The sequence below is a fragment of the Helianthus annuus genome, chromosome 13 (genome assembly GCF_002127325.2).
Source record: "Helianthus annuus cultivar XRQ/B chromosome 13, HanXRQr2.0-SUNRISE, whole genome shotgun sequence".
Classification (NCBI taxonomy): Eukaryota; Viridiplantae; Streptophyta; class Magnoliopsida; order Asterales; family Asteraceae; genus Helianthus; species Helianthus annuus.
The window spans coordinates 89,824,282-89,835,758 of record NC_035445.2 but is presented as its reverse complement, the minus strand read 5'-3'; the positions used below and the strand labels follow the sequence as shown (position 1 = coordinate 89,835,758).

General features: G+C 36.8%; 1 protein-coding gene across 1 annotated transcript; it reads left to right on the top strand.

Moving 5' to 3' along the window:
* The first annotated feature begins 3,251 nt into the window (after nt 1–3,251).
* LOC110902949 (probable glycosyltransferase At5g11130) lies at nt 3,252–11,197 on the top strand. Its single transcript, XM_022149238.1, has 4 exons — nt 3,252–3,550; nt 3,695–3,855; nt 8,971–9,325; nt 10,507–11,197. The coding sequence occupies exons 1-4, from the start codon at nt 3,374–3,376 to the stop codon at nt 11,170–11,172; spliced, it is 1,359 nt and encodes a 452-aa protein (XP_022004930.1). The 5' UTR covers nt 3,252–3,373; the 3' UTR covers nt 11,173–11,197.
* Nucleotides 11,198–11,477: the final 280 nt, after the last annotated feature.

Below are 11,477 nucleotides of genomic sequence, written 5' to 3'. Positions count from 1 at the left end.
TAGGTCGATCCGTGTGCTTCAATACAGATTCACTATTGGCCCTTGATGACTACATGATCAAATGGTTGGTGTTCTTCCCAGACAAACACACTTCATATTCATATTTATTTCATTTTCCTCAAAACAAACACAGAGAACTTCAACAAGCATCACCGGAGAATCACCTGCATCTTCAACGGAGCACCCTCATCTTCACCGGAGTGATACCGGAGCACCTTCATTTTCACTGAAACACATTCGTCTTCACTGGAGCGTCACCGGAGCATCCCTGAAACACCTGCTTCTTCACCGGAGCACCTTCATCTTCACCGGAGCATCACCTACAGCATCACCGGAGCACCTTCAACTTCACCGAAACACCTTCATCTTCACCGGAGCATCACCGGAAAACCTGCAACTTAACCGGAGATTGAATGATGATATAATGAGATTTGAATGATGATATAATGAGATTTAAATGATGATATAATGCTCCTTTGTCGTGTTTGATAACTTGCAACATCACCGGAAAACCTGCAACTTCACTGGAGTATCTTCTCCGCTGAAGTTTCAGGCAAAACTACGGTGAAGGGCATTAGCGGCGACTGGTTTAATAGCGACGACAGTAAGGGCAATAGCGGCCGATCTATACCGGCGACCCTTTAGCGGCGACATGTCGCCGCTAAAAACCAATAGCGGCGACAAAAAGGGCTTTTAGCGGCGACACGTGGCGCCGCTAAAGGTCTCCGTTTCTTGTAGTGATATATGACCACCTTGTTCGGATAGAACGTTTTGTAATATTTCGTGGGTGTTGTTAAATGTACCCTCATTTGTACCCATTTTACTAGTTATACTCCTCAAAGTTTTCAAATAAATAAAATCAAACCTTTTATTTTGTATTTTTTTTATTTTTGTACCTAATTTAAGTTTTTGAACAATTCAACGTATAATTAAATTACATAACCCATGCTTATCAGAATTCGATACAAACTTGAAGGGGTATGGTCCTAAAAATTCGCGCTAACCAATCAGGTCGCGCGCAAGACCATACTCCTACTACATTAATTTGTCTACTTTCTGGACCCCGCGCCGACTAATTAGGTGAAACCTAGGTCGCACGCGAGGCCAAGCAAAGATCAGACCAAAATTCCACACTTAGTTTCCTAGATGAAAACCTCACTTCCTGGACCTCGCGCCGGCGACATAGGTCTACCCCAGAGGCCGCGCGGAGGGCAGGAGCGCAGGACATCCTAGGACTAGTACAAAGGTACAAGTGGCAGAGAAATAGACCAATCAGCGTCCAACAGGCTGTATCCTATCGTGCTTCACAATTAGCAATCGTATAGGAGACAAGAAGGTACACAAGGACGCTTACGTGGCACCAATCAGCGTGCGGCGACATCTTTCCCATGATCTCCACTCACCTGCTGATGGCAGAGAGACAAACAAGGACAACGGTCAGGACACGTGGATCTATTCAGCGTGCGCCAACTTCATCCTCCCTCAGAAACACTAACGGTTGTGGCAGAGAGGACAAGAAGGATATTCCTTGTTATCGACTCAAGGCCCAAGGCCCATCAGCCCATCTCCTTCTACACTACTCCGGCTATAAATAAGAGCCTTCATGTACAGGTTAATTCTATTCTGTTCACTGCTCTCTCACTATTAACCACACACTTATATCCTCAAAACGCATACTTATTCTCACGCGGGAGAGTGGTTAAGAGGAGAACCCCCCTATTCCCCTCCTCTTACCGAGCTTAACGGGGTGTTTTAGTGTTTTGCATGAAGATTAAGCCCACAGCTCAGAGAAGACCGAAGACCGAGAAGAATAACCCTATTGGAAATTTGGAATAACGTATAAAAATGATTAATGTTGTATAAAAATGTACTGTAAGAAATACTTATTTTTATTTATTTAAAATAGAAAACTTATTTTTAATAAAACTTTGCTAAAACGTTAATATCGTATAAAGTGTTTGTAAAAAGAACCTTTATATACGCCGTATATAGGCCTATATACGGCGTATCGGAACAGTCAGACTAGAACCGACACTAGTTAGACACTGATTTTTATGCAACCCTATACGCCGCATATAGACCTATACGTGGCATATATAAACCCTAAAATTTGCAAATAGACATTTTAGGTGTGCCAATAGTTTAAGCCTTTCATAATTTAACCTGTGTACACACGTGGTATTAACCAAGATCTTTTAATAATATCGTTTTCATAATTTAATCCGTGTATACATGGGGTTTTAACTTATTATTATATATATCAATTTCTATCGCCTATTTGCGCCAGGCAACTTCTTGACTTTTAGCTTTTCCCCACTACAGTTTCGATTCTTTCATTTCCCCCTTAGCACATATCAATTGTATTACCTACATAGTACATATACAATTACAAGGTAGGGTAATAGTGCCAGCCAGCTTGTCTTACACTCTCCTATTGGATCAACCTATTTTTTATTTAATTTTATTTACAATTAAAAATTACGCTTTCGTCCTTCGTTTAAAATTACGTTTTTGCGCCAAGCTCAAAATAAATTTATAATTTTGCCACTAGCTCAAACGCTTTTGCTCTCGGTTCAAAAACTCATTTTTAATTTTGTTCCCAGTTTAAAATTACGTTTTTGCCCCTAGTTCAAAATAAAATGTTGTTTTTTCTCTAGCTCAAAATTACGTTTGCCTGACACTTCCCTATTAGACCAACCTATTTTTATTTTAGCTTTATTCCCAGTTTAAAATTACACTTTCGTCCTTCGTTTAAAATTACGTTTTCCGCAGCTCAAAATAAAATTATAATTTTGCCCCTATCTCAAAATTACGCTTTTGCTCTCGGTTCAAAAACTCATTTTTAATTCTGTTCCCAATTTAAAATTACGTTTCGCCATCCGTTTAAAATTACGTTCTTGCCCCCAACTTAAAATAAAATGTTGTTTTCTCCTCTAGCTCAAAATTACGATTCTGCCATCAGCTCAAAATTACGTTTTTCCCCACAGTTCAAAATAAAATTATGTTTTCCCTCCTAGCTCAAAATTATTATTTTGCTCTCAGTTTAAAATTATGATTTCGCCTCCAGTTCAAAATATAATTACGATTTTACTCTCTGTGCAGACATACATGTTATGAGAGAGAAATGTTCGACCTATTGCCCCGCAACGTGGGCGGGGCAAAAACTAGTTAAAATTATATATTAAAATGAAAGAAATTAAAATAATAAATTTCGACTTTTTTATTGAGATATTGAAGAAAGCTACCTCGTGTTTGAGGAATAGTTAAAGACTTCTTTTCTGTTGGACCAATCACTACTCCAAGAAAACCCTAGCTGTACCACCACCGCCACCTGCAGCACAACCACAACCACAACCTCCGCGATCACCACCACATGGCAACAGACGGCTGGAAAACCGGTTACAAATCTCCATTGTTTTACACAACAATTTTTCTCATTCTCTTCTTCGTTTGCCTCAATACCCAGTTCAATTTCTTTACGTTTTCTTTTTTAAAACCCTATTTAATCCCCCCTGCTCCGGCGTCACCACCGCTGCCGTCCTCTACCATTGTAAGTATTAATATGAACACATTAGAGGAAGTAATCGTGTAAGAATAATCAAACATCAAATTGATTATTTTTACTTATTGATCAATGATCATAACATGGTTATGAACTTACGTTATGGTTTTTTGTTTGTGGGTGTGTTGAAAGATGATTAAGAAAGAGGATATGGTGGAGGAACGGTTGTCTAGAGCTCGTGCCGCCATACGAGCAGCCGGTCGAATGAGGAGATATACGATGTCGTGGCGTCTTCGTGACCGGAGTTTTACTCCGAGAGGATCAGTTTACAGAAATCCTTATGCTTTTCATCAGTTAAGAATTGTTTTCTTGAATCCTGTTTTCTTTCATGCATATAACTAACAATCAAACAAACGTATACGGTAAAATCTCACTCATAAATTTAGGTTTTTTTATGTATGTGTTACCATAGCTTGATGAACAACTATGGTTCTATTTCAATTTCAAAAAGATTGGTTATAAGCCGAGCTAGTTTTGTTTAACTAATTGTAAGTTCTCATCAAGATATTCTACATATCAGGAGTAAATATTTATTTTGTAAGCATGTTGACATGCTAATATACAATTTGAAAAAAAAAAACACCTTGAAAAATAAAAACATATACAATGTATAAATGTTGACTTTAAAAACTTGAAATCTATGTTTGTGAAGAAATTAACCATGCATGTGCTCAATTTATTTTATTTTATATCATGATTTTATGTGAAGAAAATGCTGGGTTGGTGAGCTTTTGGTAGCAAACATGTGTTAATCTTGTTAGTTTTTATAGAGGTTTGTCCTTAAGATAGATGCTATATTACTAGCAAAAAAAATAATCAGAAAAAGTGATAGTATTTGATATGCTAACACACACACCCACACACATAGGATCAGATCAAATGAAAAGTGAGAAGTCCTCTAAGTTGTGAAAACCTTGAGAACTTTGAGGGAAATCCTACTTCTCGTTTGAGTTTCCCAAACAATTTTTTGTACAAACATAGAAGAACATATAACTAAGACATCTGTCAAAAAGAAAAAGAATGCCGAGCCGACATTTATTCGTCATGCAATAGCCATTGACACTTCTGTAAAAAAATTACAAAAGCACATGACGTCATCGTTGGGGAACTTAACACACATGTAAATTTGTTTTACTCTGGTGTTAGATTTTGCATACGGTATTTTTATTTTTTATTTGAAAAAGTTTTATAATTTTAAAAAATTTCAGCAGATCTCTTTTCTAAAGAAAACTTTTTTTTCCGCAACTTGGGGAAGTTCTCATTATAACTTTTCCTTACGTGTGTGTCTCTGTCCATCGACACACAGGAAACCGTACACGCGATCATTCTAGTAACTGTTTTGAGAATCTGGCAGGCAATAAACGAATTTGTATTCAATAGTAGGAATTCATGTATCAAAAAGACTAAAGAGGAGATTTTATCTACTAGTTATATGTGAGTAACCTATAGGGGAAAGAATAGCTCCCTTGCATGGGAGGAGCATTGATGTAGTCCCAAAATCTATATTATGATGTGAGTAAATTAAAAGTTGTGTTCTTTATGTTTACACCAAATTGCAAGCCTCATTTGGTTTTAGAATTGATGAGTTTTGTACATAATGTTTGAGAATGTTGTACGTTATGTCCTTTAGACCTAACTCGGATAATATTTCTAGTTAAATCTTGTCGGATAAGGCGATTTTAGTCTTTTTACCCATTTATTTAAAATAATATAATAAAAAAACAAAACTAAATTTGAAATTGATATTATATATACATATATAAGTCAAGGTACGGAAACGAGTTTCGAGGCGTTTTCCCTTCGCGCCTCACGAGGCGTAAGCCTCGAGGCGAACCGAGGCGTAAGCCCGAGGCGGAGTTAAAAATAAATACAAATATTATATAACTTATAAAAATAGTAATACTAACTAAATTCATCAAAATAATAAGAACACACATAAAAAAGACATAAATTGCTTGAAATTGACACAAAAACTCAAAAACATCAAAAACAAATATCAAAAACCCCTGAGTTGCGCCTGAGGTGCAGCCTTTTTAGCGCCTCAGCCCCTCTGAGGCGTACATAGAGTATAAACCCTCTGAGGCGCGCGTCAGAATCGTTTTTTGGCCGTTTTGCCTTGAGATGCGCCTCGAGGCGCACGCCTCAACCGTTTTTTTAAAACCATGATATAAGTTTAGTTCAACTCCCCTACTTCTCTCAATTCTGCCACCAGCGACACCATTCAAAACCCACGCAACAACATCTAACCACCCAACCACCATCATCACAAACACCCAACCACCACCATCTAGCGACGATACTGACGCAGTACCGTCTTAGATTTGATTTTTCCGACAAAACAGAAGCAGATCCACACATGCCGCACATATCATTCCAGTGACGTCTAGGAGGACCGACGGTTGATGCCTGAGGTGTTGTTGTGATTTTCCGGCGAGGTGACTTATTAAAAATTATATGCACACACTTGTTTCTGATTATTTTGAATGAAGTGTGTATTGGAATACGGTAGTTAGGGTTTTAGCATTGAGCCCATGGGCCTAATTATCTCTATATATTGTAACCCTATTAAATGGAATGAGGTTCACACTGTTGTTGAAACCTCTCCCGATGAGGTTCACATAGCAATAGTAGCAACAACTCAACAACCATATGAAGTACCAGGACTCAGACCAGTTTGTGAGGTCATTGGAAACACTAGCCTTGCATCTAAACTCATAGATGGTCACATTCAGGAGCTCTCTATCATTGACAAGTCGGTTTGGCCTTCTGTTAGACCACATAGACTGGTGACGGGTGCATTGCAGAGAACAATTGATGTGCATGTTCAACTGATGTTTGCTTTAGGAGGCAAGTTGTATGCTAACTTTCCTTCAATGGGGAATGATGCTCGAACTATGTATTCCTTCATTAATGGGGTTACAATATATATAGATAATTAGGCCCGTTGCTAAAACCATAACTACTATAATGTATGAAATACATGGTTCGAGCATCATACCCCGTTGACGGAAAGTTAGCATATAGCTTGCCTCCTACAGCAAACATCAGTTGAACATGCACATCAATTGTTTTCTGCAATGCATCCGTCACCAGTCTATATGGTCCAATAGAAGGCCAAACCGAATTGTCAATGATGGAGAGCTCCTGAATGTGACCATCTATGAGATGAGATGCAAGGCTAGTGTTTCCAATGACCATCTATGAGATGAGATGGAGAGCTCCTGAATGTGACCATCTTCAGATGGTTGTTGAGCTATTGCTACTATTGTTGTGTGAACCTCACCGGAAGAGGTTTCAACAACAATATGAACCTCATTCCATTCAATATGGTTACATTATATAGAGATAATTAGGCCCGTGGGCTCAATGCTAAAACCCTAACTACCATATTCCAAGAGTGTGAAAGGGTTGGATGTCTGTAATACCATTAGAGATGGGATTTAGCAAATTAGACAATGGCAGAGGCAATTAGAGATTGTGTTATGTGCTTTGGATAATCAGAAAAGTCATGGAGAAGGTCAAATTCAACGAGTGAAAAGGCGTTAGTAGATTTGGCGATTGGGATGCTTGATGAGAACCTCACCGGGAAAGGTTTCAACAACAGTGTGAACCTCATTCCTGTAGGTCCGGCTAGGGGAGGATCTAGTCGCCTAATCCTTGTGTACAAACCAACCCGGTTGTGCGGAATCCAACCGAGATAGCAAACCGAGATAGAGATCAGGAAACACGAGATACAAGACACATATACCGTTTAACAATCGTATATTGAAACCGATAGAGTTTTGTTACAGAAATATATCATAAGAAATACAACTAAACTCTCGGTTCTCTCTGGTTCTCACACTTGTGTCTCTGTCTTCTCTTCTATCTGATATGGTCTATTTATAGCACCAGCATTGACGAAACAGAAGACCAACGACGAAATGGAACATCTTTGACGAAACACATGGCCAAAACGACGAAACAACTGAAGATATGAAACATGGTCGACGAAACAAGTCTGTTTCATCGACATTATACATGTTTCGTCGATTGGGCTTTGGCCCAAAACAGTTTGAGGCCCATGCTGTGTTTCGTCACCTTGGTTCAACCCAAGTCTTGTAAACTGGCCTAGTGCTCAAGGTTCGCAGCTCTAGCTTTGTGTATGGAACTTTGGAACGCACGACGGAGGAATGTCGTGACGTTGGACTTGAGCCGAACCTTAGCCAAACCAAACTGAGTCGCCTCCACATATCGTGTACTAACAATTCCATTCAATATGGTTACAATATATAGAGATAATTAGGCCCGTGGGCTCAATGCTAAAACCCTAGCTACCATATTCCAAGAGTGTGAAAGGGTTGGATGTCTGTAATACCATTAGAGATGGGATTTAGCAGATTAGACAATGGCAGAGGCAATTAGAGACTGTGTTTTGTGCTTTGGATAATCAGAAAAGTCTTAGAGAAGGTAATGGAAAAGACAAATCTACCGTCATGTGAATATCACATGATCTCATTAAACGTTTAAAATAAATTGAGTTAGGCCTGACATAACGTGTAGCATTCTCAAACATTAAGTGTAAAACTCATCAATTTTAAAGACAAAGTACACCGTCTGCAATTTAGTATAAACATAAAGGACAAAATTTGTAATTTACTATTTTGGGGTTGTTCTGGTGCTAGCAAGTAGCAACTTGCTGGTCCTGCTCCTTTTTTGAACGAAAATAAATTTAATAGCCGTTCAGAAAAAAAGGGTTAAATATTGAATATATAAAATTGACGACAGTTCATGTAAACAAGATGGACACTTTATCCTTTTTTTTAACAGCAGATGAACACTTTTATCTATTTTGCCTTGAATGTGAAAAAAAGAGCACCTACAAACCCAAGTCTTTCGCAAAACCAATAAGCATATGGTACACCTAGTTTAGAAAGCATTTGAACTTTTAAGTTATTTTAAGTCCACTTTACCCACTTGAATATGCAATTTACAAAAGTTAGTTAGGGCATATTTAATTTATACAGTTACAAAAATATGCAAAGTTATAAAGTACATGATTTTCATTTCATGGAGGAATTTGTTCTACAAATGACTTGTAAATTTTCACTTAGTTTTGTTTTTAATTGCTGTAAAAATTTTTAGTTACAAGTGACTTCTAAATTCTAAATCTTGGCACTTCTTGGTACTTAAAGATTATAATTATAAATACTATAAATCTTAACTACTTTTGTTTCTTATTTGCACACAATTACACACATTACACACTTCCATGCTTATAATTGTAACAAATTATTAATATTTTTAACTGAAAGAACTCTAGCAGAATAAGGATGTTTTGTAATGAAGCCCAAGAAAATGCAACCTCGGTTTTTAACTTCAAAATCACCAAGATGATACTAAATATTAAACAATGAGTATAATTGCAGGAGTCACATAGAGATGGAGAAGAGTTTCAAAATATGGACATACAAGGAAGGAGAACTACCTATTTTTCATGGAGGACCCATGAAGAATATCTACTCCAGTGAAGGACAAATCATTGACGAAATCGAGAGTAAAAAAAGCCGTTTTTTCACACAAAACCCTGATGAAGCACTCGTGTTCTTTCTCCCCGTCAGCGTGGTTTTCATTCGACACTATCTTTATAGAACTCATGCTGATTATGATCGCCATATCATCCAAGATGTTGTCACTGATTACATTGGAGTTTTATCCAACAAGTACCCTTATTGGAATAGAAGTAGTGGAGCTGATCACTTCTTTGTTAGCTGCCATGATTGGGTATGTAATGCATCTTTCTACCTCGATTGAGTTTTTTTTTTTTTTATTATTTTTTTTTGGCAATCCTAAAGTCTACGGTGTCATAAAATTACGAACTCTGTAAATGGATCGAATGAAGACGAACAAGATCATGTTCGTATTCATTCATTTGACTTTAAGCGGACACGAAAACGAACATAGAACGAACAATTTTTTTTGTTCACTTTCATTCGTTAATTAAGAAATTGGCATGTTCGCGTTCATTCATGTTCGTTCGTTCATTTAAAACCTAAACCAACAGTTCACGAATGTAAACAAACACAAATGAACATAGACAAGAAACATAAACGAAACTATTTGAACAAACATAAAGCAAACTAAAACAACATTTATGAACACAAACTATACAAGTCTATTACATCACAATTCATCCAAAAATACATCGAATTGATGGTTTAAATGTAGATGATTCATTCGAAATATCCATCATGATTCTAGCAAAAAAAATCCATCATGATTCTACCAAAAAAAAATATATACATGATTTATCAAAAAAAATATATATATACATGATTTATCAAAAAAAAAAAAAAACCGTCTATCCATCATCCATGTTTCATCCAAAAATGTCATTTGCAGTAGATAGTTCTATTGGAACATAAATGAACAAACAAACACGTGATCATGTTCGTTCGCTTAATTAAATGAACAAATTTTGTTCATGTTCATTCTTTTGTTAAATAAACAAACGTAAAAGAACCTACCGCCGCTGAACAATCTACAAATAGTTTATGAACATTCGGTTCGTTTACAGGCTTTAATTCGTATAAAACAATTTGCTAAATCTTATGTCATTTGTATCACTAGGTTGTTTTGGAAAAACACCATAATTCTAGATGAATTCTGGCTCTAGTTGTAAACCTAGACAACTGGGTGGGCATCGAATTCACCTAAGTTTGTACTAAGGGGGAGCAAATTCACCAAAGCTTGCTATATTAAAAAAAATTCTCTTTTCTTTTGTATGATCTCATTTCACATATAATTTGATCTTTTTAAGTAATTTGTAATATTAATTTAAAAAGAAAAAAACCAAATACATTATTTTGTTCGTATACTATTTGTAAACATTGTACAACCCAAGTGGCATCTACATTTGTTAAATGACCAACAACCTTTTAATGAAAACGGTTTATTTTCTTCAGGCACCTGATGTTTCAGCAACAAATCCTAAGCTTTACAAACACTTCATTCGAGTGCTATGCAATGCCAACAGTTCTGAAGGTTTTCGGCCCGAAAGAGACGTCTCATTGCCAGAACTCAACATCCCTTATGACCAGCTCGGCCCACCCCTCACTGGACAACCACCCGAAAACCGCTCAATCCTAGCCTTTTTCGCGGGTGGCAACCACGGACATGTTAGAAAATATTTATTTGAAACCTGGCTAGGCAAAGATAATGACCTTAAAGTATTTACTTACCTCCCAAAAACCCTAAACTATACAGAATTATTGGGTAGATCAAAGTATTGCTTGTGTCCTAGTGGATATGAAGTAGCAAGCCCAAGAATAGTTGAATCGATTTCAGCGGGTTGTGTTCCGGTTATTGTTTCCGACCATTATGTATTACCATTTAGTGATGTTCTTGACTGGAGCAAGTTTTCGGTTCATGTTCCTGTGGAGAAGATACCGGATATTAAGAAAATCTTGGAAGGTATTGGGAAGGATGATTATTTGAAAATGCAGAAAATGGTGATGAAGGTGCAAAGACATTTTATAGTTCATAGACCATCAAGACCGTATGATTTGATAGATATGGTGCTTCATTCAGTTTGGTTAAGAAGGCTCAATGTAAAATTGTCAGGATTTTAATAATTTGTTTGATAAAGTTATTGTATGTTAAATGTTTACTTTATAAATAAATTAATGTGATATAGATGTGAAGCTGTACAAATCCGATAAATATGTGAATTGTTAAGTTAATTTTTCTTTTCTAACTTGTATAATATTTTAAAGAAGTAGTGACGGATCTAAAAACTTTTTTCACTGAGTTTCTTTTGTAATATTTCACTAATTCTCACTATTTTTTTCCAAATCATACGAGGTTCTCACTAATTTTTCCCATTTTTTTCTAAACCGAATGGGTTCCTGAAAACCCACAAAAGTGGCTTAGATCC